This window comes from Pseudophryne corroboree, chromosome 7 (genome assembly GCF_028390025.1).
Source record: "Pseudophryne corroboree isolate aPseCor3 chromosome 7, aPseCor3.hap2, whole genome shotgun sequence".
Classification (NCBI taxonomy): domain Eukaryota; kingdom Metazoa; phylum Chordata; class Amphibia; order Anura; family Myobatrachidae; genus Pseudophryne; species Pseudophryne corroboree.
Window position 1 is genome coordinate 33,677,662 of NC_086450.1, and position 27,534 is coordinate 33,705,195.

Consider the following 27,534-nt stretch of genomic DNA (forward strand, 5'->3'; position numbering starts at 1 on the left):
AAGTGCACAGTGACTGTCCTGCGTGTGATGTGTCCTGCTACAGTCAGTATATGAGGAATTGCACAGTGACTGTCCTGTGTGTGATGTGTCCTCCTGCAGTCAGTATATGAGGAAGTGCACAGTGACTGTCCTGCGTGTGATGTGTCCTCCTGCAGTCAGTATATGAGGAAGTGCACAGTGACTGTCTTGTGTGTGATGTGTCCTCCTGCAGTCAGTATATGAGGAAGGGCACAGTGACTGTCCTGTGTGTGATGTGTCTTCCTGCAGTCAGTATATGAGGAATTGCACAGTGAGTGTCCTGTGTGTGATGTGTCCTACTGCAGTCAGTATATAAGGAAGCGCACAGTGACTGTCCTGCAAGTGATGTGTCCTCCTGCAGTCAGCATATGAGGAAGTGCACAGTGACTGTCCTGCGTGTGATGTGTCCTCCTGCAGTCAGTATATGAGGAAGGGCACAGTGACTGTCCTGCGTGTGATGTGTCCTCCTGCAGTCAGTATATGAGGAAGGGCACAGTGACTGTCCTGCGTGTGATGTGTCCTCCTGCAGTCAGTATATTTGGAAGTGCACAGTGACTGTCCTGCGTGTGATGTGTCCTGCTGCAGTCAGTATATGAGGAATTGCACAGTGACTGTCCTGTGTGTGATGTGTCCTCCTGCAGTCAGTATATGAGGAAGTGCACAGTGACTGTCCTGCGTGTGATGTGTCCTCCTGCAGGTCAGTATATGAGGAAGTGCACAGTGACTGTCTTGTGTGTGATGTGTCCTCCTGCAGTCAGTATATGAGGAAGGGCACAGTGACTGTCCTGTGTGTGATGTGTCCTCCTGCAGTCAGTGTATGAGGAATTGCACAATGACTGTCCTGTGCTTGATGTGTCCTCTTGCAGCCAGTATAAGAGGAAACGAACAGTGACTGTCCTGCGTGCGATGTGTGCTCCTGTGGTCAGTATAAGAGGAATCGCACAGTGACTGTCCTGTGTGTGATGTGTCCTCCTGCGGTCAGTATATGAGGAACTGCACAGTGACTGTCCTGCGTGTGATTTGTCCTCCTGCAGTCAGTATATGAGGAACTGCACAGTGACTGTCCTGCATCATGTGATGTGTCCTCCTGAGGTCAGTATATGAGGAAGTGCACAGTGACTGTCCTGTGTGTGATGTGTACTCATGCAGTCAGTATATGAGGAATTGCACAGTGACTGTCCTGTGTGTGATGTGTCCTCCTGCAGTCATTATATGAGGAAGTGCACAGTGACTCTTCTGCGTGTGATGTGTCCTCCTGCAGTTAGTATATGAGGAAGTGCACAGTGACTGTCCTGTGTGTGATGTGTACTCATGCAGTCAGTATATGAGGAATTGCACAGTGACTGTCCTGTGTGTGATGTGTCCTCCTGCAGTCATTATATGAGGAAGTGCACAGTGACTGTTCTGCGTGTGATGTGTTCTCCTGCAGTTAGTATATGAGGAATTGCACAGTGACTGTCCTGTGTGATGTGTACTCATGCAGTCAGTATATGAGGAATTGCACAGTGACTGTCCTGCGTGTGATGTGTCCTCCTGCAGTCAGTATATGAGGAAGTGCACAGTGACTGTCCTGCGTGTGATGTGTCCTCCTGCAGTGAGTATATGGGAAAGTGCACAGTGACTGTGCTGAGTGTGATGTATCCTCCTGCAGCCAGTATATGAGGAAGTGCACAGGGACTGTCCTGCGTGTGATGTGTCCTCCTGCAGTCAGTATATGAGGAACTGCACAGTGACTGTCCTATGTGTGATGTGTCCTCCTGCAGTCAGTATATGAGGAATTGCACAGTGACTGTCCTGCGTGTGATGTATCCTCCTGCAGTCAGTATATGAGGAATTGCACAGTGACTGTCCTGCGTGTGATGTGTCCTCCTGCAGTCAGTATATGAGGAAGTGCACAGTGACTGTCCTGCGTTGATAAGTCCTCCTGCAGTCAGTATATGAGGAACTGCACAGTGATTGCTCTGTGTGTGATGTGTCCTGCTGCAGTCAGTATATGAGGAACTGCACAGTGACTGTCCTGTGTGTGATGTGTCCTCCTGCAATCAGTATATGAGGAAGTGCACAGTGACTGTCATGTGTGTGATGTGTCCTCCTGCAGTCAGTATATGAAGAATTGCACAGTGACTGTCCTGTGTGTAATGTACCCTCCTGCAGTCAGTATATGAGGAATTGCACAGAGACTGTCCTGTGTGTGATGTGCCCTCCTGCAGTCAGTATATGAGGAAGCGCACAGTGACTGTCCTGTGTTTGATGAGTCCTCCTGCAGCTAGTATAAGAGGAACTGCACAGTGACTGTCCTGTGTGTGATGTGTCCTCCTGCAGTCAGTATATGAGGAAGCGCACAGTGACTGTCCTGTGTGTGATGTGTCCTCCTGCAGTCAGTATATGAGGAAGCGCACAGTGACTGTCCTGTGTTTGATGAGTCCTCCTGCAGCTAGTATAAGAGGAAGTGCACAGTGACTGTCCTGTGTGTGATGTGTCCTCCTGCAGTCAGTATAAGAGGAATCGCACAGTGACTGTCCTGCGTGTGATGTGTCCTCCTGTGGTCAGTATAAGAGGAATCGCACAGTGACTGTCCTGCGTGTGATGTATCCTCCTGCAGTCAGTATATGAGGAAGTGCACAGTGACTGTCCTGCATGTGATGTGTCCTCCTGCAGTCAGTATATGAGGAAGTGCACAGTGACTGTCCTGCGTGTGATGTGTCCTCCTGCAGTCAGCATATGAGGAAATGCACAGTGACTGTCCTGTGTGTGATGTGTCCTCCTGCGGTCAGTATAAGAGGAATCGCACAGTGACTGTCCTGCGTGCGATGTGTCCTCCTGCAGTCAGTATATGAGGAAGTGCACAGTGACTGTCCTGCGTGTGATGTGTCCTCCTGCAGTCAATACATGAGGAATTGCACACTGACTGTCCTGCGTGTGATGTGTCCTCCTGCGGTCAGTATAAAAGAAATCGCACAGTGACTGTCCTGCGTGTGATGTGTCCTCCAGCAGTCAGTATATGAGGAAGTGCACAGTGACTGTCCTGCAAGTGATGTGTCCTCCTGCAGTCAGTATAAGAGGAATCGCAGTGACTGTCCTGTGTGTGATGTGACCTCCTGTGGTCAGTATAAGAGGAATCGCACAGTGACTGTCCTGTGTGTGATGTGTCCTCCTGCAGTCAGTATAAGAGGAATTGCACAGTGACTGTCCTGCGTGTGATGTGTCCTGCTGCAGTCAGTATATGAGGAATTGCACAGTGACTGTCCTGTGTGTGATGTGTCCTCCTACAGTCAGTATATGAGGAAGTGCACAGTGACTGTCCTGCGTGTGATGTGTCCTCCTGCAGTCAGTATATGAGGAAGTGCACAGTGACTGTCTTGTGTGTGATGTGTCCTCCTGCAGTCAGTATATGAGGAAGGGCACAGTGACTGTCCTGTGTGTGATGTGTCCTGCTGCAGTCAGTATATGAGGAAGCGCACAGTGACTGTCCTGCATGTGATGTGTCCTCCTGCAGTCAATATAAGAGGAAGTGCACAGTGACTGTCCTGCGTGTGATGTGTCCTCCTGCAGTCAGTATATGAGGAGGTGCACAGTGACTGTCCCGCATGTGATGTGTCCTCCTGCAGTCAGTATACGAGGAAGCGCACAGTGACTGTCCTGCGTGTGATTTGTCCTCCTGCGGTCAGTATAAGAGGAAGCGCACAGTGACTGTCCTGTGTGTGATGTATCCTCCTGCGATCTGTATATGAGGAATTGCACAGTGATTGTCCTGTGTGTGATGTATCCTCCTGCAGTCAGTATAAGAGGAAGTGCACAGTGATTGTCCTGCTATTGTTGTGTTTTCTCCTGCGGTCAGTATAAGAGGAAGCGCACAGTGACTGTCCTGTGTGTGATGTATCCTCCTGCGGTCAGTATAAGAGGAAGTGCACAGTGACTGTCCTGCAAGTAATGTGTCCTCCTGCAGTTAGTATAAGAGGAATCGCAGTGACTATCCTGTGTGTGATGTGTCCTCCTGCAGTCAGTATATGAGGAATTGCAGAGTGACTGTCCTTCAAGTGATGTGTCCTCCTGCAGTCAGCATATGAGGAAGTGCACAGTGACTGTCCTGCGTGTGATGTGTCCTCCTGCAGTCAGTATATGAGGAAGGGCACAGTGACTGTCCTGCGTGTGATGTGTCCTCCTGCAGTCAGTATATGAGGAAGTGCACAGTGACTGTCATGCGTGTGATGTGTCCTCCTGCAGTCAGTATATGAGGAAGGGCACAGTGACTGTCCTGCGTGTGATGTGTCCTCCTGCAGTCAGTATATGAGGAAGGGCACAGTGACTGTCCTGCGTGTGATGTTTCCTCCTGCAGTCAGTATATTTGGAAGTGCACAGTGACTGTCCTGCGTGTGATGTGTCCTGCTGCAGTCAGTATATGAGGAATTGCACAGTGACTGTCCTGTGTGTGATGTGTCCTCCTGCAGTCAGTATAAGAGGAAGAGCACAGTGACTGTCCTGCGTGTGATGTGTCCTCCTGCAGTCAGTATAAGAGGAAGAGCACAGTGACTGTCCTGCGTGTGATGTGTCCTCCTGCAGTCAGTATATGAGGAAGTGCACAGTGACTGTCCTGCGTGTGATGTGTCCTCCTGCAGTCAGTATATGAGGAAGCGCACAGTGACTGTCTTGTGTGTGATGTGTCCTCCTGCAGTCAGTATAAGAGGAAGTGCACAGTGACTGTCCTGTGTGTGATGTGTCCTCCTGCAGTCAGTATATGAGGAAGGGCACAGTGACTGTCCTGTGTGTGATGTGTCCTCCTGCAGTCAGTATATGAGGAGGTGCACAGTGACTGTCCCGCATGTGATGTGTCCTCCTGCAGTCAGTATAAGAGGAAGGGCACAGTGACTGTCCTGCGTGTGATTTGTCCTCCTGCGGTCAGTATAAGAGGAAGCGCACAGTGACTGTCCTGTGTGTGATGTATCCTCCTGCGATCTGTATATGAGGAATTGCACAGTGATTGTCCTGTGTGTGATGTATCCTCCTGCAGTCAGTATAAGAGGAAGTGCACAGTGACTGTCCTGCAAGTAATGTGTCCTCCTGCAGTTAGTATAAGAGGAATCGCAGTGACTATCCTGTGTGTGATGTGTCCTCCTGCAGTCAGTATATGAGGAATTGCAGAGTGACTGTCCTTCAAGTGATGTGTCCTCCTGCAGTCAGCATATGAGGAAGTGCACAGTGACTGTCCTGCGTGTGATGTGTCCTCCTGCAGTCAGTATATGAGGAAGGGCACAGTGACTGTCCTGCGTGTGATGTGTCCTCCTGCAGTCAGTATATGAGGAATTGCAGAGTGACTGTCCTGTGTGTGATGTGTCCTCCTGCAGTCAGTATATGAGGAAGGGCACAGTGACTGTCCTGCGTGTGATGTGTCCTCCTGCAGTCAGTATATGAGGAATTGCACAGTGACTGTCCTGCGTGTGATGTGTCCTCCTGCAGTCAGTATATTTGGAAGTGCACAGTGACTGTCCTGCGTGTGATGTGTCCTGCTGCAGTCAGTATATGAGGAATTGCACAGTGACTGTCCTGTGTGTGATGTGTCCTCCTGCAGTCAGTATAAGAGGAAGAGCACAGTGACTGTCCTGCGTGTGATGTGTCCTCCTGCAGTCAGTATAAGAGGAAGAGCACAGTGACTGTCCTGCGTGTGATGTGTCCTCCTGCAGTCAGTATATGAGGAAGTGCACAGTGACTGTCCTGCGTGTGATGTGTCCTCCTGCAGTCAGTATATGAGGAAGCGCACAGTGACTGTCTTGTGTGTGATGTGTCCTCCTGCAGTCAGTATAAGAGGAAGTGCACAGTGACTGTCCTGTGTGTGATGTGTCCTCCTGCAGTCAGTATATGAGGAAGGGCACAGTGACTGTCCTGTGTGTGATGTGTCCTCCTGCAGTCAGTATATGAGGAAGGGCACAGTGACTGTCCTGTGTGTGATGTGTCCTCCTGCAGTCAGTATATGAGGAAGGGCACAGTGACTGTCCTGTGTGTGATGTGTCCTCCTGCAGTCAGTATATGAGGAAGGGCACAGTGACTGTCTTGTGTGTGATGTGTCCTCCTGCAGTCAGTATATGAGGAAGGGCACAGTGACTGTCCTGTGTGTGATGTGTCCTGCTGCAGTCAGTATATGAGGAAGCGCACAGTGACTGTCTTGTGTGTGATGTGTCCTCCTGCAGTCAGTATATGAGGAAGGGCACAGTGACTGTCCTGTGTGTGATGTGTCCTGCTGCAGTCAGTATATGAGGAAGCGCACAGTGACTGTCTTGTGTGTGATGTGTCCTGCTGCAGTCAGTATATGAGGAAGCGCACAGTGACTGTCTTGTGTGTGATGTGTTCTCCTGCAGTCAGTATAAGAGGAAGTGCACAGTGACTGTCCTGTGTGTGATGTGTCCTCCTGCAGTCAGTATATGAGGAAGGGCACAGTGACTGTCCTGTGTGTGATGTGTCCTCCTGCAGTCAGTATATGAGGAAGGGCACAGTGACTGTCTTGTGTGTGATGTGTCCTCCTGCAGTCAGTATATGAGGAAGGGCACAGTGACTGTCTTGCGTGTGATGTATCCTCCTGCAGTCAGTATATGAGGAAGCGCACAGTGACTGTCCTGCATGTGATGTGTCCTCCTGCAGTCAGTATATGAGGAAGTGCACAGTGACTGTCCTGTGTGTGATGTGTCCTGCTGCAGTCAGTATATGAGGAAGCGCACAGTGACTGTCCTGCATGTGATGTGTCCTCCTGCAGTCAGTGTAAGAGGAATTGCACAGTGACTGTCCCGCATGTGATGTGTCCTCCTGCAGTCAATATAAGAGGAAGTGCACAGTGACTGTCCTGCGTGTGATGTATCCTCCTGCAGTCAGTATATGAGGAAGTGCACAGTGACTGTCCTGCGTGTGATGTATCCTCCTGCAGTCAATATAAGAGGAAGTGCACAGTGACTGTCCTGTGTGTGATGTGTCCTCCTGCAGTCAGTATATGAGGAATTGCACAGTGATTGTCCTGCATGTGATGTGTCCTCCTGCGGTCAGTATATGAGGAAGTGCACAGTGACTATCCTGTGTGTGATGTGTCCTACTGCAGTCAGTATATGAGGAAGTGCAGAGTGACTGTCCTTCAAGTGATGTGTCCTCCTGCAGTCAGCATATGAGGAAGTGCACAGTGACTGTCCTGCGTGTGATGTGTCCTCCTGCAGTCAGTATATGAGGAAGGGCACAGTGACTGTCCTGCGTGTGATGTATCCTCCTGCAGTCAGTATATGAGGAAGTGCACAGTGACTGTCCTGCATGTGATGTGTCCTCCTGCAGTCAGTATATGAGGAAGTGCACAGTGACTGTCCTGTGTGTGATGTGTCCTCCTGCGGTCAGTATATGAGGAAGTGCACAGTGACTGTCCTGCGTGTGATGTGTCCTCCTGCAGTCAGTATATGAGGAAGTGCACAGTGACTGTCCTGCGTGTGATGTGTCCTCCTGCAGTCAGTATATGAGGAAGTGCACAGTGACTGTCCTGCGTGTGATGTGTCCTCCTGCAGTCAGCATATGAGGAATTGCACAGTGACTGTCCTGTGTGTGATGTGTCCTCCTGCGGTCAGTATAAGAGGAATCGCACAGTGACTGTCCTGCGTGCGATGTGTCCTCCTGCAGTCAGTATATGAGGAAGTGCACAGTGACTGTCCTGCGTGTGATGTGTCCTCCTGCAGTCAATACATGAGGAATTGCACACTGACTGTCCTGCGTGTGATGTGTCCTCCTGCGGTCAGTATAAGAGAAATCGCACAGTGACTGTCCTGCGTGTGATGTGTCCTCCTGCAGTCAGTATATGAGGAAGTGCACAGTGACTGTCCTGCAAGTGATGTGTCCTCCTGCAGTCAGTATAAGAGGAATCGCAGTGACTGTCCTGTGTGTGATGTGTCCTCCTGCAGTCAGTATATGAGGAATTGCACAGTTACTGTCCTGCAAGTGATGTGTCCTCCTGCAGTCAGCATATGAGGAAGTGCACAGTGACTGTCCTGCGTGTGATGTGTCCTCCTGCAGTCAGTATATGAGGAAGTGCACAGTGACTGTCCTGTGTGTGATGTGTTCTCCTGCAGTCAGTATATGAGGAATTGCACAGTGACTTTCCTGTGTGTGATGTGTCCTACTGCAGTCAGTATATGAGGAAGGGCACAGTGACTGTCCTGTGTGTGATGTGTTCTCCTGCAGTCAGTATATGAGGAATTGCACAGTGACTGTCCTGTGTGTGATGTGTCCTACTGCAGTCAGTATATGAGGAAGCGCACAGTGATTGTCCTGCGTGTGATGTGTCCTCCTGCAGTCAATATATGAGGAATTGCAAAGTGACTGTCCTGTGTGTGATGTGTCCTCCTGCGGTCAGTAAAAGAGGAATCGCACAGTGACTGTCCTCCGTGTGATGTATCCTCCTGCAGTCAGTTTATGAGGAAGTGCACAGTGACTGTCCTGCGTGCGATGTGTCCTCCTGCAGTCAGTATATGAGGAAGTGCACAGTGACTGTCCTGCGTGTGATGTGCCCTCCTGCAGTCAGTATATGAGGAAGTGCACAGTGACTGTCCTGCGTGTGATGTGTCCTCCTGCAGTCAATACATGAGGAATTGCACAGTGACTGTCCTGCGTGTGATGTGTCCTCCTGCGGTCAGTATAAGAGGAATTGCACAGTGACTGTCATGCAAGTGATGTGTCCTCCTGCAGTCAGCATATGAGGAAGTGCACAGTGACTGTCCTGCGTGTGATGTGTCCTCCTGCAGTCAGTATATGAGGAACTGCACAGTGACTGTCCTGTGTGTGATGTGTCCTCCTGCGGTCAGTATATGAGGAAGTGCACAGTGACTGTCCTGCGTGTGATGTGTCCTCCTGCAGTCAGTATATGAGGAAGTGCACAGTGACTGTCCTTCAAGTGATGTGTCCTCCTGCAGTCAGCATATGAGGAAGTGCACAGTGACTGTCCTGCGTGTGATGTGTCCTCCTGCAGTCAGTATATGAGGAAGGGCACAGTGACTGTCCTGCATGTGATGTGTCCTCCTGCAGTCAGTATATGAGGAAGGGCACAGTGACTGTCCTGCGTGTGATGTGTCCTCCTGCAGTCAGTATATGAGGAAGGGCACAGTGACTGTCCTGCGTGTGATGTGTCCTCCTGCAGTCAGTATATTTGGAAGTGCACAGTGACTGTCCTGCGTGTGATGTGCCCACCTGCAGTCAGTATATGAGGAAGTGCACAGTGACTGTCCTGTGTGTGATGTGTCCTCCTGCAGTCAGTATAAGAGGAATTGCACAGTGACTGTCCTGCGTGTGATGTGTCCTGCTGCAGTCAGTATATGAGGAATTGCACAGTGACTGTCCTGTGTGTGATGTGTCCTCCTGCAGTCAGTATATGAGGAAGTGCACAGTGACTGTCCTGCGTGTGATGTGTCCTCCTGCAGTCAGTATATGAGGAAGTGCACAGTGACTGTCTTGTGTGTGATGTGTCCTCCTGCAGTCAGTATATGAGGAAGGGCACAGTGACTGTCCTGTGTGTGATGTGTCCTGCTGCAGTCAGTATATGAGGAAGCGCACAGTGACTGTCCTGCATGTGATGTGTCCTCCTGCAGTCAATATAAGAGGAAGTGCACAGTGACTGTCCTGCGTGTGATGTGTCCTCCTGCAGTCAGTATATGAGGAAGTGCACAGTGACTGTCCCGCATGTGATGTGTCCTCCTGCAGTCAGTGTAAGAGGAATTGCACAGTGATTGTCCTGCATGTGATGTGTCCTCCTGCAGTCAGTATATGAGGAAGCGCACAGTGACTGTCCTGCGTGTGATTTGTCCTCCTGCGGTCAGTATAAGAGGAAGCGCACAGTGACTGTCCTGTGTGTGATGTATCCTCCTGCGATCTGTATATGAGGAATTGCACAGTGATTGTCCTGTGTGTGATGTGTCCTCCTGCAGTCAGTATAAGAGGAAGTGCACAGTGACTGTCCTGCAAGTAATGTGTCCTCCTGCAGTTAGTATAAGAGGAATCGCAGTGACTATCCTGTGTGTGATGTGTCCTCCTGCAGTCAGTATATGAGGAATTGCAGAGTGACTGTCCTTCAAGTGATGTGTCCTCCTGCAGTCAGCATATGAGGAAGTGCACAGTGACTGTCCTGCGTGTGATGTGTCCTCCTGCAGTCAGTATATGAGGAAGGGCACAGTGACTGTCCTGCGTGTGATGTGTCCTCCTGCAGTCAGTATATGAGGAAGTGCACAGTGACTGTCATGCGTGTGATGTGTCCTCCTGCAGTCAGTATATGAGGAAGGGCACAGTGACTGTCCTGCGTGTGATGTGTCCTCCTGCAGTCAGTATATGAGGAAGGGCACAGTGACTGTCCTGCGTGTGATGTGTCCTCCTGCAGTCAGTATATTTGGAAGTGCACAGTGACTGTCCTGCGTGTGATGTGTCCTGCTGCAGTCAGTATATGAGGAATTGCACAGTGACTGTCCTGTGTGTGATGTGTCCTCCTGCAGTCAGTATATGAGGAAGTGCACAGTGACTGTCCTGTGTGTGATGTGTCCTCCTGCAGTCAGTATATGAGGAAGTGCACAGTGACTGTCCTGTGTGTGATGTGTCCTCCTGCAGTCAGTATAAGAGGAAGAGCACAGTGACTGTCCTGCGTGTGATGTGTCCTCCTGCAGTCAGTATATGAGGAAGTGCACAGTGACTGTCCTGCGTGTGATGTGTCCTCCTGCAGTCAGTATATGAGGAAGCGCACAGTGACTGTCTTGTGTGTGATGTGTCCTCCTGCAGTCAGTATAAGAGGAAGTGCACAGTGACTGTCCTGTGTGTGATGTGTCCTCCTGCAGTCAGTATATGAGGAAGTGCACAGTGACTGTCCTGTGTGTGATGTGTCCTCCTGCAGTCAGTATATGAGGAAGGGCACAGTGACTGTCCTGTGTGTGATGTGTCCTCCTGCAGTCAGTATATGAGGAAGGGCACAGTGACTGTCCTGTGTGTGATGTGTCCTCCTGCAGTCAGTATATGAGGAAGTGCACAGTGACTGTCCTGTGTGTGATGTGTCCTCCTGCAGTCAGTATATGAGGAAGTGCACAGTGACTGTCTTGTGTGTGATGTGTCCTCCTGCAGTCAGTATATGAGGAAGGGCACAGTGACTGTCCTGTGTGTGATGTGTCCTCCTGCAGTCAATATAAGAGGAAGTGCACAGTGACTGTCCTGCGTGTGATGTGTCCTCCTGCAGTCAATACATGAGGAATTGCACACTGACTGTCCTGCGTGTGATGTGTCCTCCTGCGGTCAGTATAAAAGAAATCGCACAGTGACTGTCCTGCGTGTGATGTGTCCTCCAGCAGTCAGTATATGAGGAAGTGCACAGTGACTGTCCTGCAAGTGATGTGTCCTCCTGCAGTCAGTATAAGAGGAATCGCAGTGACTGTCCTGTGTGTGATGTGACCTCCTGTGGTCAGTATAAGAGGAATCGCACAGTGACTGTCCTGTGTGTGATGTGTCCTCCTGCAGTCAGTATAAGAGGAATTGCACAGTGACTGTCCTGCGTGTGATGTGTCCTGCTGCAGTCAGTATATGAGGAATTGCACAGTGACTGTCCTGTGTGTGATGTGTCCTCCTACAGTCAGTATATGAGGAAGTGCACAGTGACTGTCCTGCGTGTGATGTGTCCTCCTGCAGTCAGTATATGAGGAAGTGCACAGTGACTGTCTTGTGTGTGATGTGTCCTCCTGCAGTCAGTATATGAGGAAGGGCACAGTGACTGTCCTGTGTGTGATGTGTCCTGCTGCAGTCAGTATATGAGGAAGCGCACAGTGACTGTCCTGCATGTGATGTGTCCTCCTGCAGTCAATATAAGAGGAAGTGCACAGTGACTGTCCTGCGTGTGATGTGTCCTCCTGCAGTCAGTATATGAGGAGGTGCACAGTGACTGTCCCGCATGTGATGTGTCCTCCTGCAGTCAGTATACGAGGAAGCGCACAGTGACTGTCCTGCGTGTGATTTGTCCTCCTGCGGTCAGTATAAGAGGAAGCGCACAGTGACTGTCCTGTGTGTGATGTATCCTCCTGCGATCTGTATATGAGGAATTGCACAGTGATTGTCCTGTGTGTGATGTATCCTCCTGCAGTCAGTATAAGAGGAAGTGCACAGTGATTGTCCTGCTATTGTTGTGTTTTCTCCTGCGGTCAGTATAAGAGGAAGCGCACAGTGACTGTCCTGCAAGTAATGTGTCCTCCTGCAGTTAGTATAAGAGGAATCGCAGTGACTATCCTGTGTGTGATGTGTCCTCCTGCAGTCAGTATATGAGGAATTGCAGAGTGACTGTCCTTCAAGTGATGTGTCCTCCTGCAGTCAGCATATGAGGAAGTGCACAGTGACTGTCCTGCGTGTGATGTGTCCTCCTGCAGTCAGTATATGAGGAAGGGCACAGTGACTGTCCTGCGTGTGATGTGTCCTCCTGCAGTCAGTATATGAGGAAGTGCACAGTGACTGTCATGCGTGTGATGTGTCCTCCTGCAGTCAGTATATGAGGAAGGGCACAGTGACTGTCCTGCGTGTGATGTGTCCTCCTGCAGTCAGTATATGAGGAAGGGCACAGTGACTGTCCTGCGTGTGATGTTTCCTCCTGCAGTCAGTATATTTGGAAGTGCACAGTGACTGTCCTGCGTGTGATGTGTCCTGCTGCAGTCAGTATATGAGGAATTGCACAGTGACTGTCCTGTGTGTGATGTGTCCTCCTGCAGTCAGTATAAGAGGAAGAGCACAGTGACTGTCCTGCGTGTGATGTGTCCTCCTGCAGTCAGTATAAGAGGAAGAGCACAGTGACTGTCCTGCGTGTGATGTGTCCTCCTGCAGTCAGTATATGAGGAAGTGCACAGTGACTGTCCTGCGTGTGATGTGTCCTCCTGCAGTCAGTATATGAGGAAGCGCACAGTGACTGTCTTGTGTGTGATGTGTCCTCCTGCAGTCAGTATAAGAGGAAGTGCACAGTGACTGTCCTGTGTGTGATGTGTCCTCCTGCAGTCAGTATATGAGGAAGGGCACAGTGACTGTCCTGTGTGTGATGTGTCCTCCTGCAGTCAGTATATGAGGAGGTGCACAGTGACTGTCCCGCATGTGATGTGTCCTCCTGCAGTCAGTATAAGAGGAAGGGCACAGTGACTGTCCTGCGTGTGATTTGTCCTCCTGCGGTCAGTATAAGAGGAAGCGCACAGTGACTGTCCTGTGTGTGATGTATCCTCCTGCGATCTGTATATGAGGAATTGCACAGTGATTGTCCTGTGTGTGATGTATCCTCCTGCAGTCAGTATAAGAGGAAGTGCACAGTGACTGTCCTGCAAGTAATGTGTCCTCCTGCAGTTAGTATAAGAGGAATCGCAGTGACTATCCTGTGTGTGATGTGTCCTCCTGCAGTCAGTATATGAGGAATTGCAGAGTGACTGTCCTTCAAGTGATGTGTCCTCCTGCAGTCAGCATATGAGGAAGTGCACAGTGACTGTCCTGCGTGTGATGTGTCCTCCTGCAGTCAGTATATGAGGAAGGGCACAGTGACTGTCCTGCGTGTGATGTGTCCTCCTGCAGTCAGTATATGAGGAATTGCAGAGTGACTGTCCTGTGTGTGATGTGTCCTCCTGCAGTCAGTATATGAGGAAGGGCACAGTGACTGTCCTGCGTGTGATGTGTCCTCCTGCAGTCAGTATATGAGGAATTGCACAGTGACTGTCCTGCGTGTGATGTGTCCTCCTGCAGTCAGTATATTTGGAAGTGCACAGTGACTGTCCTGCGTGTGATGTGTCCTGCTGCAGTCAGTATATGAGGAATTGCACAGTGACTGTCCTGTGTGTGATGTGTCCTCCTGCAGTCAGTATAAGAGGAAGAGCACAGTGACTGTCCTGCGTGTGATGTGTCCTCCTGCAGTCAGTATAAGAGGAAGAGCACAGTGACTGTCCTGCGTGTGATGTGTCCTCCTGCAGTCAGTATATGAGGAAGTGCACAGTGACTGTCCTGCGTGTGATGTGTCCTCCTGCAGTCAGTATATGAGGAAGCGCACAGTGACTGTCTTGTGTGTGATGTGTCCTCCTGCAGTCAGTATAAGAGGAAGTGCACAGTGACTGTCCTGTGTGTGATGTGTCCTCCTGCAGTCAGTATATGAGGAAGGGCACAGTGACTGTCCTGTGTGTGATGTGTCCTCCTGCAGTCAGTATATGAGGAAGGGCACAGTGACTGTCCTGTGTGTGATGTGTCCTCCTGCAGTCAGTATATGAGGAAGGGCACAGTGACTGTCCTGTGTGTGATGTGTCCTCCTGCAGTCAGTATATGAGGAAGGGCACAGTGACTGTCTTGTGTGTGATGTGTCCTCCTGCAGTCAGTATATGAGGAAGGGCACAGTGACTGTCCTGTGTGTGATGTGTCCTGCTGCAGTCAGTATATGAGGAAGCGCACAGTGACTGTCTTGTGTGTGATGTGTCCTCCTGCAGTCAGTATATGAGGAAGGGCACAGTGACTGTCCTGTGTGTGATGTGTCCTGCTGCAGTCAGTATATGAGGAAGCGCACAGTGACTGTCTTGTGTGTGATGTGTCCTGCTGCAGTCAGTATATGAGGAAGCGCACAGTGACTGTCTTGTGTGTGATGTGTTCTCCTGCAGTCAGTATAAGAGGAAGTGCACAGTGACTGTCCTGTGTGTGATGTGTCCTCCTGCAGTCAGTATATGAGGAAGGGCACAGTGACTGTCCTGTGTGTGATGTGTCCTCCTGCAGTCAGTATATGAGGAAGGGCACAGTGACTGTCTTGTGTGTGATGTGTCCTCCTGCAGTCAGTATATGAGGAAGGGCACAGTGACTGTCTTGCGTGTGATGTATCCTCCTGCAGTCAGTATATGAGGAAGCGCACAGTGACTGTCCTGCATGTGATGTGTCCTCCTGCAGTCAGTATATGAGGAAGTGCACAGTGACTGTCCTGTGTGTGATGTGTCCTGCTGCAGTCAGTATATGAGGAAGCGCACAGTGACTGTCCTGCATGTGATGTGTCCTCCTGCAGTCAGTGTAAGAGGAATTGCACAGTGACTGTCCCGCATGTGATGTGTCCTCCTGCAGTCAATATAAGAGGAAGTGCACAGTGACTGTCCTGCGTGTGATGTATCCTCCTGTAGTCAGTATATGAGGAAGTGCACAGTGACTGTCCTGCGTGTGATGTATCCTCCTGCAGTCAATATAAGAGGAAGTGCACAGTGACTGTCCTGTGTGTGATGTGTCCTCCTGCAGTCAGTATATGAGGAATTGCACAGTGATTGTCCTGCATGTGATGTGTCCTCCTGCGGTCAGTATATGAGGAAGTGCACAGTGACTATCCTGTGTGTGATGTGTCCTACTGCAGTCAGTATATGAGGAAGTGCAGAGTGACTGTCCTTCAAGTGATGTGTCCTCCTGCAGTCAGCATATGAGGAAGTGCACAGTGACTGTCCTGCGTGTGATGTGTCCTCCTGCAGTCAGTATATGAGGAAGGGCACAGTGACTGTCCTGCGTGTGATGTATCCTCCTGCAGTCAGTATATGAGGAAGTGCACAGTGACTGTCCTGCATGTGATGTGTCCTCCTGCAGTCAGTATATGAGGAAGTGCACAGTGACTGTCCTGTGTGTGATGTGTCCTCCTGCGGTCAGTATATGAGGAAGTGCACAGTGACTGTCCTGCGTGTGATGTGTCCTCCTGCAGTCAGTATATGAGGAAGTGCACAGTGACTGTCCTGCGTGTGATGTGTCCTCCTGCAGTCAGTATATGAGGAAGTGCACAGTGACTGTCCTGCGTGTGATGTGTCCTCCTGCAGTCAGCATATGAGGAATTGCACAGTGACTGTCCTGTGTGTGATGTGTCCTCCTGCGGTCAGTATAAGAGGAATCGCACAGTGACTGTCCTGCGTGCGATGTGTCCTCCTGCAGTCAGTATATGAGGAAGTGCACAGTGACTGTCCTGCGTGTGATGTGTCCTCCTGCAGTCAATACATGAGGAATTGCACACTGACTGTCCTGCGTGTGATGTGTCCTCCTGCGGTCAGTATAAGAGAAATCGCACAGTGACTGTCCTGCGTGTGATGTGTCCTCCTGCAGTCAGTATATGAGGAAGTGCACAGTGACTGTCCTGCAAGTGATGTGTCCTCCTGCAGTCAGTATAAGAGGAATCGCAGTGACTGTCCTGTGTGTGATGTGTCCTCCTGCAGTCAGTATATGAGGAATTGCACAGTTACTGTCCTGCAAGTGATGTGTCCTCCTGCAGTCAGCATATGAGGAAGTGCACAGTGACTGTCCTGCGTGTGATGTGTCCTCCTGCAGTCAGTATATGAGGAAGTGCACAGTGACTGTCCTGTGTGTGATGTGTTCTCCTGCAGTCAGTATATGAGGAATTGCACAGTGACTTTCCTGTGTGTGATGTGTCCTACTGCAGTCAGTATATGAGGAAGGGCACAGTGACTGTCCTGTGTGTGATGTGTTCTCCTGCAGTCAGTATATGAGGAATTGCACAGTGACTGTCCTGTGTGTGATGTGTCCTACTGCAGTCAGTATATGAGGAAGCGCACAGTGATTGTCCTGCGTGTGATGTGTCCTCCTGCAGTCAATATATGAGGAATTGCAAAGTGACTGTCCTGTGTGTGATGTGTCCTCCTGCGGTCAGTAAAAGAGGAATCGCACAGTGACTGTCCTCCGTGTGATGTATCCTCCTGCAGTCAGTTTATGAGGAAGTGCACAGTGACTGTCCTGCGTGCGATGTGTCCTCCTGCAGTCAGTATATGAGGAAGTGCACAGTGACTGTCCTGCGTGTGATGTGCCCTCCTGCAGTCAGTATATGAGGAAGTGCACAGTGACTGTCCTGCGTGTGATGTGTCCTCCTGCAGTCAATACATGAGGAATTGCACAGTGACTGTCCTGCGTGTGATGTGTCCTCCTGCGGTCAGTATAAGAGGAATTGCACAGTGACTGTCATGCAAGTGATGTGTCCTCCTGCAGTCAGCATATGAGGAAGTGCACAGTGACTGTCCTGCGTGTGATGTGTCCTCCTGCAGTCAGTATATGAGGAACTGCACAGTGACTGTCCTGTGTGTGATGTGTCCTCCTGCGGTCAGTATATGAGGAAGTGCACAGTGACTGTCCTGCGTGTGATGTGTCCTCCTGCAGTCAGTATATGAGGAAGTGCACAGTGACTGTCCTTCAAGTGATGTGTCCTCCTGCAGTCAGCATATGAGGAAGTGCACAGTGACTGTCCTGCGTGTGATGTGTCCTCCTGCAGTCAGTATATGAGGAAGGGCACAGTGACTGTCCTGCGTGTGATGTGTCCTCCTGCAGTCAGTATATGAGGAAGGGCACAGTGACTGTCCTGCGTGTGATGTGTCCTCCTGCAGTCAGTATATGAGGAAGGGCACAGTGACTGTCCTGCGTGTGATGTGTCCTCCTGCAGTCAGTATATTTGGAAGTGCACAGTGACTGTCCTGCGTGTGATGTGCCCACCTGCAGTCAGTATATGAGGAAGTGCACAGTGACTGTCCTGTGTGTGATGTGTCCTCCTGCAGTCAGTATAAGAGGAATTGCACAGTGACTGTCCTGCGTGTGATGTGTCCTGCTGCAGTCAGTATATGAGGAATTGCACAGTGACTGTCCTGTGTGTGATGTGTCCTCCTGCAGTCAGTATATGAGGAAGTGCACAGTGACTGTCCTGCGTGTGATGTGTCCTCCTGCAGTCAGTATATGAGGAAGTGCACAGTGACTGTCTTGTGTGTGATGTGTCCTCCTGCAGTCAGTATATGAGGAAGGGCACAGTGACTGTCCTGTGTGTGATGTGTCCTGCTGCAGTCAGTATATGAGGAAGCGCACAGTGACTGTCCTGCATGTGATGTGTCCTCCTGCAGTCAATATAAGAGGAAGTGCACAGTGACTGTCCTGCGTGTGATGTGTCCTCCTGCAGTCAGTATATGAGGAAGTGCACAGTGACTGTCCCGCATGTGATGTGTCCTCCTGCAGTCAGTGTAAGAGGAATTGCACAGTGATTGTCCTGCATGTGATGTGTCCTCCTGCAGTCAGTATATGAGGAAGCGCACAGTGACTGTCCTGCGTGTGATTTGTCCTCCTGCGGTCAGTATAAGAGGAAGCGCACAGTGACTGTCCTGTGTGTGATGTATCCTCCTGCGATCTGTATATGAGGAATTGCACAGTGATTGTCCTGTGTGTGATGTGTCCTCCTGCAGTCAGTATAAGAGGAAGTGCACAGTGACTGTCCTGCAAGTAATGTGTCCTCCTGCAGTTAGTATAAGAGGAATCGCAGTGACTATCCTGTGTGTGATGTGTCCTCCTGCAGTCAGTATATGAGGAATTGCAGAGTGACTGTCCTTCAAGTGATGTGTCCTCCTGCAGTCAGCATATGAGGAAGTGCACAGTGACTGTCCTGCGTGTGATGTGTCCTCCTGCAGTCAGTATATGAGGAAGGGCACAGTGACTGTCCTGCGTGTGATGTGTCCTCCTGCAGTCAGTATATGAGGAAGTGCACAGTGACTGTCATGCGTGTGATGTGTCCTCCTGCAGTCAGTATATGAGGAAGGGCACAGTGACTGTCCTGCGTGTGATGTGTCCTCCTGCAGTCAGTATATGAGGAAGGGCACAGTGACTGTCCTGCGTGTGATGTGTCCTCCTGCAGTCAGTATATTTGGAAGTGCACAGTGACTGTCCTGCGTGTGATGTGTCCTGCTGCAGTCAGTATATGAGGAATTGCACAGTGACTGTCCTGTGTGTGATGTGTCCTCCTGCAGTCAGTATATGAGGAAGTGCACAGTGACTGTCCTGTGTGTGATGTGTCCTCCTGCAGTCAGTATATGAGGAAGTGCACAGTGACTGTCCTGTGTGTGATGTGTCCTCCTGCAGTCAGTATAAGAGGAAGAGCACAGTGACTGTCCTGCGTGTGATGTGTCCTCCTGCAGTCAGTATATGAGGAAGTGCACAGTGACTGTCCTGCGTGTGATGTGTCCTCCTGCAGTCAGTATATGAGGAAGCGCACAGTGACTGTCTTGTGTGTGATGTGTCCTCCTGCAGTCAGTATAAGAGGAAGTGCACAGTGACTGTCCTGTGTGTGATGTGTCCTCCTGCAGTCAGTATATGAGGAAGTGCACAGTGACTGTCCTGTGTGTGATGTGTCCTCCTGCAGTCAGTATATGAGGAAGGGCACAGTGACTGTCCTGTGTGTGATGTGTCCTCCTGCAGTCAGTATATGAGGAAGGGCACAGTGACTGTCCTGTGTGTGATGTGTCCTCCTGCAGTCAGTATATGAGGAAGTGCACAGTGACTGTCCTGTGTGTGATGTGTCCTCCTGCAGTCAGTATATGAGGAAGTGCACAGTGACTGTCTTGTGTGTGATGTGTCCTCCTGCAGTCAGTATATGAGGAAGGGCACAGTGACTGTCCTGTGTGTGATGTGTCCTCCTGCAGTCAATATAAGAGGAAGTGCACAGTGACTGTCCTGCGTGTGATGTGTCCTCCTGCGGTCAGTATATGAGGAAGTGCACAGTGACTGTCCCGCATGTGATGTGTCCTCCTGCAGTCAGTGTAAGAGGAATTGCACAGTGATTGTCCTGCATGTGATGTGTCCTCCTGCAGTCAGTATATGAGGAAGTGCACAGTGACTGTCTTGTGTGTGATGTGTCCTCCTGCAGTCAGTATATGAGGAAGCGCACAGTGACTGTCCTGCATGTGATGTGTCCTCCTGCGGTCAGTATAAGAGGAAGTGCACAGTGACTGTCCTGCGTGTGATGTGTCCTCCTGCAGTCAATATAAGAGGAAGTGCACAGTGACTGTCCTGCGTGTGATGTGTCCTCCTGCGGTCAGTATATGAGGAAGGGTACAGTGACTGTCCTGTGTGTGATGTGTCCTCCTGCAGTCAGTATATGAGGAAGTGCACAGTGACTGTCCTGCGTGTGATGTGTCCTCCTGCAGTCAATATAAGAGGAAGTGCACAGTGACTGTCCTGCGTGTGATGTGTCCTCCTGCGGTCAGTATATGAGGAAGTGCACAGTGACTGTCCCGCATGTGATGTGTCCTCCTGCAGTCAGTGTAAGAGGAATTGCACAGTGATTGTCCTGCATGTGATGTGTCCTCCTGCAGGCTGCAGTCAGTATATGAGGAAGCGCACAGTGACTGTCCTGCGTGTGATTTGTCCTCCTGCGGTCAGTATAAGAGGAATCGCACAGTGACTGTCCTGTGTGTGATGTATCCTCCTGCGATCTGTATATGAGGAATTGCACAGTGATTGTCCTGTGTGTGATGTGTCCTCCTGCAGTCAGTATAAGAGGAAGTGCACAATGATTGTCCTGCTATTGTTGTGTTTTCTCCTGCGGTCAGTATAAGAGGAAGCGCACAGTGACTGTCCTGTGTTTGATGTATCCTCCTGCGGTCAGTATAAGAGGAAGTGCACAGTGACTGTCCTGCGTGTGATGTGTCCTCCTGCGGTCAGTATAAGAGGAAGTGCACAGTGACTGTCCTGTATGTGACATTACCTCCTGCGGTCAGTATAAGATGCTGAAATTCTTACTGAAACACCAGCTTAAAATCCTTGTTTCTGTCTAGGGAAGCCAATTACAGCCCATTTTTTCAATCCTGTGAATTGTGATTGAAAACTCTAGATCCTGGTATTGATTTGTCCTTCAATTTATGTATATGGGGAGGGGGGCAGGTGGGTTTAAATTGTAAGTTCAGAATTTAAAAAAACAACAACCCTGCTCACTATGAGGAGAGGGGCCCCTGTGGTCCAGAGGCAGCGGCAATCAGCAGCACAGGCAATCAGAGCCTGCGGACAGACCTCCGCTCTCTCTGTAAGTGTGTGACGGCTGTGTGGCACCCCACTAGGGATCTACATGTGCCTGTACATTATTAATATTTATTTATTATAATAATATGAAAATGTATGGTGTGCCCGATGTATGTTTTATTTACATTGGAGACAGTGGGCAATTAGGGTCAAAAACACCTCTGGTGCGTTTTCCCCGATGGCATGGCATAGTGTGTAAACCTCAGTGGGAACTCCGGTGGTGGGTTCCCAGCAGCGCCTCATCGTCCGGCCAGTGTGACTTGAGGCAGCCCCACAGGGGCGTTTTAAGAGAGGAGGGGACCCGCACGCAGCCACTGTAGCGAGCACCCTCTTCTCCGGCAGCAAGTAGACTCTGGCAGTACTGCGCATGCGCAGGTCTCCGGGAAGATGGCGCCCGCGCCTTGTTCCCAAGGACATCTCCAGTTCGCATGCGCAAATCACTCGGAAATGGCCACGGTGGCCATTTTCCGAGTGATTTATGCCTGCACTAGACGCCCGTCGTCGCGGGACTCCGGAATGGTAAGTATAGGAGAAATGGGTACAGTGTGTGCGGTGTCCACCGCACACACTGCACCCATTATAGAAATGCCAATGCAGCCCTGGCTGTGAGGAAGGAAGCAGTGGGGGAGGAACAGACTCTCTGACTACCCGGCCTGAGAAGAGAGACTTCCCTCCCATTCGGGGCGGCTCCCAACATGAGTGATAGCCAATCCCAGGATTAAAATCCCGGCATTTTTGCGGCAATATCCCGGGATTGGCCTCCCTACTTCTGGCACACTCCTTATCCATCTCAGCAGTTTTACCATAGTCAGTTATGAATATAGTGCTTGTTTCCTACTATGTCTAAAAGCACAAACAAAACTTTACACCTTACTGGAACTCACCATGTTGTGTCACCTTCTGCCGGAGATTCTCTGCGAGGCCAACAAAATTGATGAGTTTGAAGACCCGTATGGTCACATCCAGTGCTGCTTCCTCTCCGTAAACATCTATAAGAAGGTTTTTTATGGCAACATAATCTGCATTTTCCAAGCGCCCACGAGAGATGGGGGGTCGCCCTCCATAGGAGAAATCAGTCAACCTGTCCTTAAATCGTTTGAAGTCACATTGCTCCAGGTCTTGCAGTGCTTCATAAAGAACATCTCCAGGTATCCTGTTCCTCTCACACTGAGCACCTGGTGGGAACAGAGTGATGTCCTATACGTTACACAGCAAAGCACCTGCACATCTTCTATCAAATGTATTTCCTTGGCTTGTAGGCTTGCCTTCTACAACTCTTAGAAGTGTAAAACTTGCACTATTAAGATTCCCTGAAGACCAAAATCTAGGAAGCATTGCCCTATAGTATAGGCTGTTAGGGGGGAGGTCTAAACCATTAACTTTCTGTATCAAACATATTTATCTTATATAAATAATGTATGTCCAGGAAAAGGTTAAGCATCCCATGATAATCAAATATACATTTATAGTAAAACCAGTAGGAGACAGAGCTGAGCTTTCTAAGCACACATTCTCCCACCTCATGATAAGATGCCAGTCTCTTTTGCTAGCAGCTGCTCTCTGGTCTGCCTGGCCCAGTGTGCTGAGTGCACGATTAAACCCAAACACACAGTAGACTTGGTAGGAAACGCTACAGGGCTTGTGCATCACTCTGGCCCTCATTCCGAGTTGATCGCTCGCTGGCTGCTTGCAGCAGCCGTGCAAACGCTAAGCCGCCGCCCTCTGGGAGTGTATCTTAGCTTAGCAGAAGTGCGAACGAAAGGTTAGCAGAACTGCTCGTGGAAATTTTCATGCAGTTTCAGAGTGGCTCTAAACTTACTCCTAGCTTGCGATGACTGCAGTCTGTTTAGTTCCTGGTTTGACGTCACAAACACGCCCTGCGTTCGGCCAGCCACTCCCCCGTTTCTCCAGTCACTACTGCGTTTTTACCTGGCACGCCTGCGTTTTTTAGCACACTCCCTGAAAATGCTGAGTTGCCGCCCAGAAACACCCACTTCCTGTCAATCAAACAACGAACACTCGAGCGACTGAAAAGTGTTGCTCGAGCTTGTGTAAAACTACAAAGTTTTGTGTGAAAGTACTTAGCGTATGCGCATAATTGCCGTTTTTTCACCTGATCGCTGCGCTGCGAAAAACGGCATCGAGCGATCAACTCGGAATCAGGGCCCCTGTTCTGTTCCTTATGATGCCTTTTTTGGTGGCAGCTCTAATAAAAATCATTTTACATACTATTGTTGTTGTTGTAGTCAAGATTTGAACCATTGATTGGCTGGGGAAGAGGGTTCCAGGCATCTGGGAACCCCCCTTTCCCCTGAGTTTGTCTATAACAGTAACAGCTGCAATAATGTTTTGTCAGAGTAAATAACATCTAAAAGTTTGGGATACCAGTGACTTCATAGTTGTATTGGAGCTCAGGGTATGATGGACTTATTTCTGAACTCTGGGATTTTGTAGCTGCACAACAGTAGGGGGAGTCACAGGTTATCTGAGCTTCCTCCATGGGTTTTTACTCTTTATAATAAATGCAGTGGACACCATTTTCCCAGAGATTTGTGCATGTGCAATAGGGAATTCACTGGGAAAATGGGACAGGTGCCATGTTCCCGAAGGCACACTGCCAGAGTCTACTCTGCAATTGGGTCAGTGAGAAGGGCGCCCAAGGGAGTGCAGTGGTAGGGGACCAAGTTTAAGGGGTGTGGCCAGAGCCGGCCCTAACCAATATGACGCCTAAGGCTGGTGACCCCTAGCACAGACGCTAATTCCGCCTCTGACCATGTACCCCTTTCCCAGCACCATCACCCCTCACCCATAGCATTGTCAAAATACCGACATTTAAAATGTGGACAGGTCAGAAAGTTGACATGAGTTTTTCATGAGTTTTTTCATTGAAACCGACTTATTCATACTTTACCATCCCAGTGGACCTGGAGGGGGAATATAATAGTGTGCGATACACTTATACGTTGTCCATGTCGACCTTTGTTGACATACACACACAAAAAATGAAAAACTTGTGTCGACTTTTTGACCTGTCAACATTTTAAATGTCGGTATTTTGACCTTGTCTGCATTTTAAATGTCAGTATTTTGACCTTGTCGACATTTTGACCGTCGGTCAATTGTTGTCGGGATTTTTATTGTAGGTATTTCATATTAAACCCGGCTGGACCACCATTTATCATATGCAATGAGTTTTATCACTTATTGATAAATGAGCCAATTATCTCAAAACTTCCCCTGCAGTATCAAGGTTAATGACTACTAGAAATATGTCACTCACTTATAAAAGAGGTAGTGTCCATCGCACAGGAGGTCAGACGTATCCTGAGAGAAAACAAAACAGGAGATTGTTCAGGATGAATCTGGGGCCTGCGCTACTTTCCAAATCTCTGTGGAGTTCTTCCTTGTTCACTGATCATTGTGTAACCATGAGCCATTGCCTGGCTAGTTCATTTACATTCATTCATTTTAACCCTTTACATATATATTGCAATAAACCAGAAATCTAATTTAAAAAAAAAAAAAAAAAAATCAAAATTTTAGAATATTTTTGAGATATCTAAAGGTGTGTACACACGGTAAGATATTTTCTTCCGATTCTGACTATATAGTCAGAATCGGAAGAAAAGATAGTGCAGATCGCAAGGTGACAGTCACCTTGCGATCCCGATCCGATGCCGATGCGCGGCCCCGCGCGGTCGGCATCGGCAGAAAAAATAGGCTGTGCAGGCAAGTCAATCCTGGCTATCTCTATAGAAGAGATAGTCAGGATTGACATCGCACATAGCCAGCATCGCAAGCACAGTTATTATGTGCTTGCGATACTGGCTAAGTGCCGACCCGGCCCCCTGTCGCACGGTGAGAATCGGATAAGTCCGAATCTCACCGTGTGTATGCACCCTAAGACTAACTTTTACCTGAGATATTAGTCATGAGACTAGACAGACAACCTTGGGTTGTTAATAAAATGCATATAATAAATATCTGTAAAGGTTACACTGATAAAGATATTGGGGGTAATTCATTTCCAAGTTGATCGCAGCAGGAAATTTTTTAGCAGTTGGGCAAAACCATGTGCACTGCAGGTGGGGCAGATATAACATGTGCAAAGGGGATGCAGTCAAGATGCCGCCGGCCGGAATCCCGGCGGTCGAAATACTGACGCCGGAATCCCGACCGCCACAATCCCGACATATTCTCCCTCCGTGGGTGTCCACGACACCCATAGAGGGAGAATATAATAGTGTGCCGAGCGTAGCGAGGCACCATGCCCGCAGCGTGGCGAGCGAAGCGAGCCCACAAGGGGCTGCGTTCCGCTCGCCACTCCTGTCGGGATTGTGTGGTCGGGATTCCGGCGTCGGTATTTCGACCGCCGGGATTCCGGCCGGCGGCATTTAGTACTGATCCCGTGCAGAGAGAGTTGGATTTGGGTGGGTTATTTTGTTTCTGTGCAGAGTAAATACTGGCTGCTTTATTTTTACACTGCAATTTAGATTGCAGATTGAACTCACCCCACCCAAATCTATCTCTCTCTGCACATGTTATATCTGCCCCCCCCCCTGCAGTGCACATGGTTTTGCCCAACTGCTAAAAAATTTCCTGCTGCGATCAACTTGGAATTACCCCCAAAGTTCCTGCTGCGATCAACTTGGAATTACCCCCATAGTACAGCACAACAAGAGCAAACATTGGGCCTAATTCAAGGTTGATTGCAAAACAAAATTTTCCTCTAATGGGTAAAACCATGTGCAATGCAGGTGGGGCAGATGTAACATGTGGAGAGAGAGTTAGGGCCCATACTCACCAGCAGATCAGGGGAGAGATGTGTGCGGGGGGGGGGGGGGGGGTTTGGCCTAGCCTTTTTGGCTAGGCCAATCTAGCACCAGCGATAGCGACGCGCGGGGCTGCGCATCGCTATCGCTGTGGGGGCTACACACGGAGGGATCTTTCTGAAAATCTAAGCAATCTAGTCAGATTGCTTAGATTATCACTCTGTGAGTACCCCCCTTTAGATTTGGGTGGGTTATGTTGTTTCTGTGCAGGGTAAATACTGGCTGCTCTATTTTTACACTGCAATTTAAATTTCAGTTAGAACACACCCCACCCAAATCTAACTCTCTCTGCACATGTTATATCTGCCCCACCCCCCCACCCCCCACATGGGGGGTCATTCCGACCCGATCGCTCGCTGCAGTTTGTCGCAGAGCAGCGATTGGGACGGAACTGCGCATGCGCCGGCATCGCAGTGAGCCGGCGCATGGCAGTCGTTGCCTAGCGATCGCCTCTGAGGCAGAGGTGGTCGCTGGGTGGGAGGGGAGTGACGAATAGCTAAAGCTGCGCTGGTCGGGAGCTACTCTTGAAGTGCAAAGGCATCACCGCTGTGCGATGCCATGCACTTCTGTGGGGGGAAGCCGGCATTGACAACCATGCGGGGCGGACTAGCCCTGTGCTGGACGTCCTCCCCGCATGTCAGTGTGAATGAAAAGTTAGCACAGCTACGATCATCTCGGAATGACCCCCTTGGTTTTCCCCGTTAGAGAAAGAATTTGCTGCTGCGATCAGGTCTGAATTAGGCCCATTGCCAGGGCAGTTAATGGAAAAAAGAAATGTGAGGTGGGCGGCAGGGATGTATCAAGCCTTGAAGAGAGATAAAGTGGAAGTAGCCCAAAGCAAATGTCATGCTGATTGGTTGTTTTTGAGCAACTACTTCACTTTATCTGTCTCAAAGACTTGATACATCTCCCCCAGTGGCATATTTATAATTGGTGCAGTGTGTGCAGTTTTCAATACTTGCTCTCCAGAGTCCCACATCAACAACAGCTGCGCTGCAGGAATCACCAGGAAAATGGTGTGGCGGCCATTTTTCTGGTGTTTCGTGCATGAGCAGTGAGAAAATCTCTGGGAAAATGGCCACTGCACCATTTTCCCGGAGACCTGAGCATGCGCACTAGATTCTGAGACAGCGCTAGGGTTCTCTAGTGACCACAGTGCCCAGATTCTACAGCGTTGCTGGCAAGAAAGAGGGGGCCCAGACGTATCCTGCTCATGGGGATCCTCCTCTCTTGATATGCCCCTTATCTCCCCTATAGGGTGAACGGAATTAAACAAATGTAAAAAATCCAGCTATAGCAGCAGAATGTTACAGAACATGATCATCGCACATTTTACAACACATCTCTAGACAACAGGATGACGGGGCAGACACGTTCCAATATGATGCAACTGTATTGTATTGTGAAAGAGAGAGATAATAGCAAAAACAATGTAACAGACTTTGGTAGCATGTAGTAATACTGCACTCAGGAGAACGTTGGCATCCCGGCATCGGGATTCCGAGCAGTGTTAGGATTCCGGAAACAGTATTCCGACTGCCGGGATCCCGACCAGATCCCTAATTAACAACCACTACCTTATCTATGTGGAGTTTGTATGTACACTCCTGCAATGGAGGCTATGGTTAGGAAGTGTAGACTGGAAATTGCGATGGGGCAGGGACTATATATCCCAGGTAAGATGCCGTCTTTGGTATAGCGGGGTCTGCTGCACGATGTGTGTGCGTCGTAAAACATTCCTGCCTCCTCCGTGTGCTGACAACAGCGGATTATCCTCAGCTGTATCAACCACTATTAATCTTACATAAAGGCAGGGAGATGTGGAGCCCAGGCCGGGACGTTTCTAGAGAGGAGGAGACCCGTGTGC

The 27,534-nt window shown here is 49.7% G+C and overlaps 1 protein-coding gene across 1 annotated transcript in view; it reads right to left on the bottom strand.

The window, feature by feature from the left end:
- Positions 1-27,534, bottom strand: part of LOC134944328 (NACHT, LRR and PYD domains-containing protein 12-like) — a 227,599-nt gene that overhangs the window by 187,308 nt on the left and 12,757 nt on the right. Inside the window, exons 2-3 of the mRNA XM_063932908.1 lie at positions 24,116-24,159; positions 21,720-22,010 (exon numbers count right to left, since the gene is read on the bottom strand). Coding sequence (XP_063788978.1) covers positions 21,720-22,010; positions 24,116-24,137 — 313 coding nt within the window. The 5' untranslated portion in view covers positions 24,138-24,159. The remainder of the gene's footprint in view (positions 1-21,719; positions 22,011-24,115; positions 24,160-27,534) is intronic.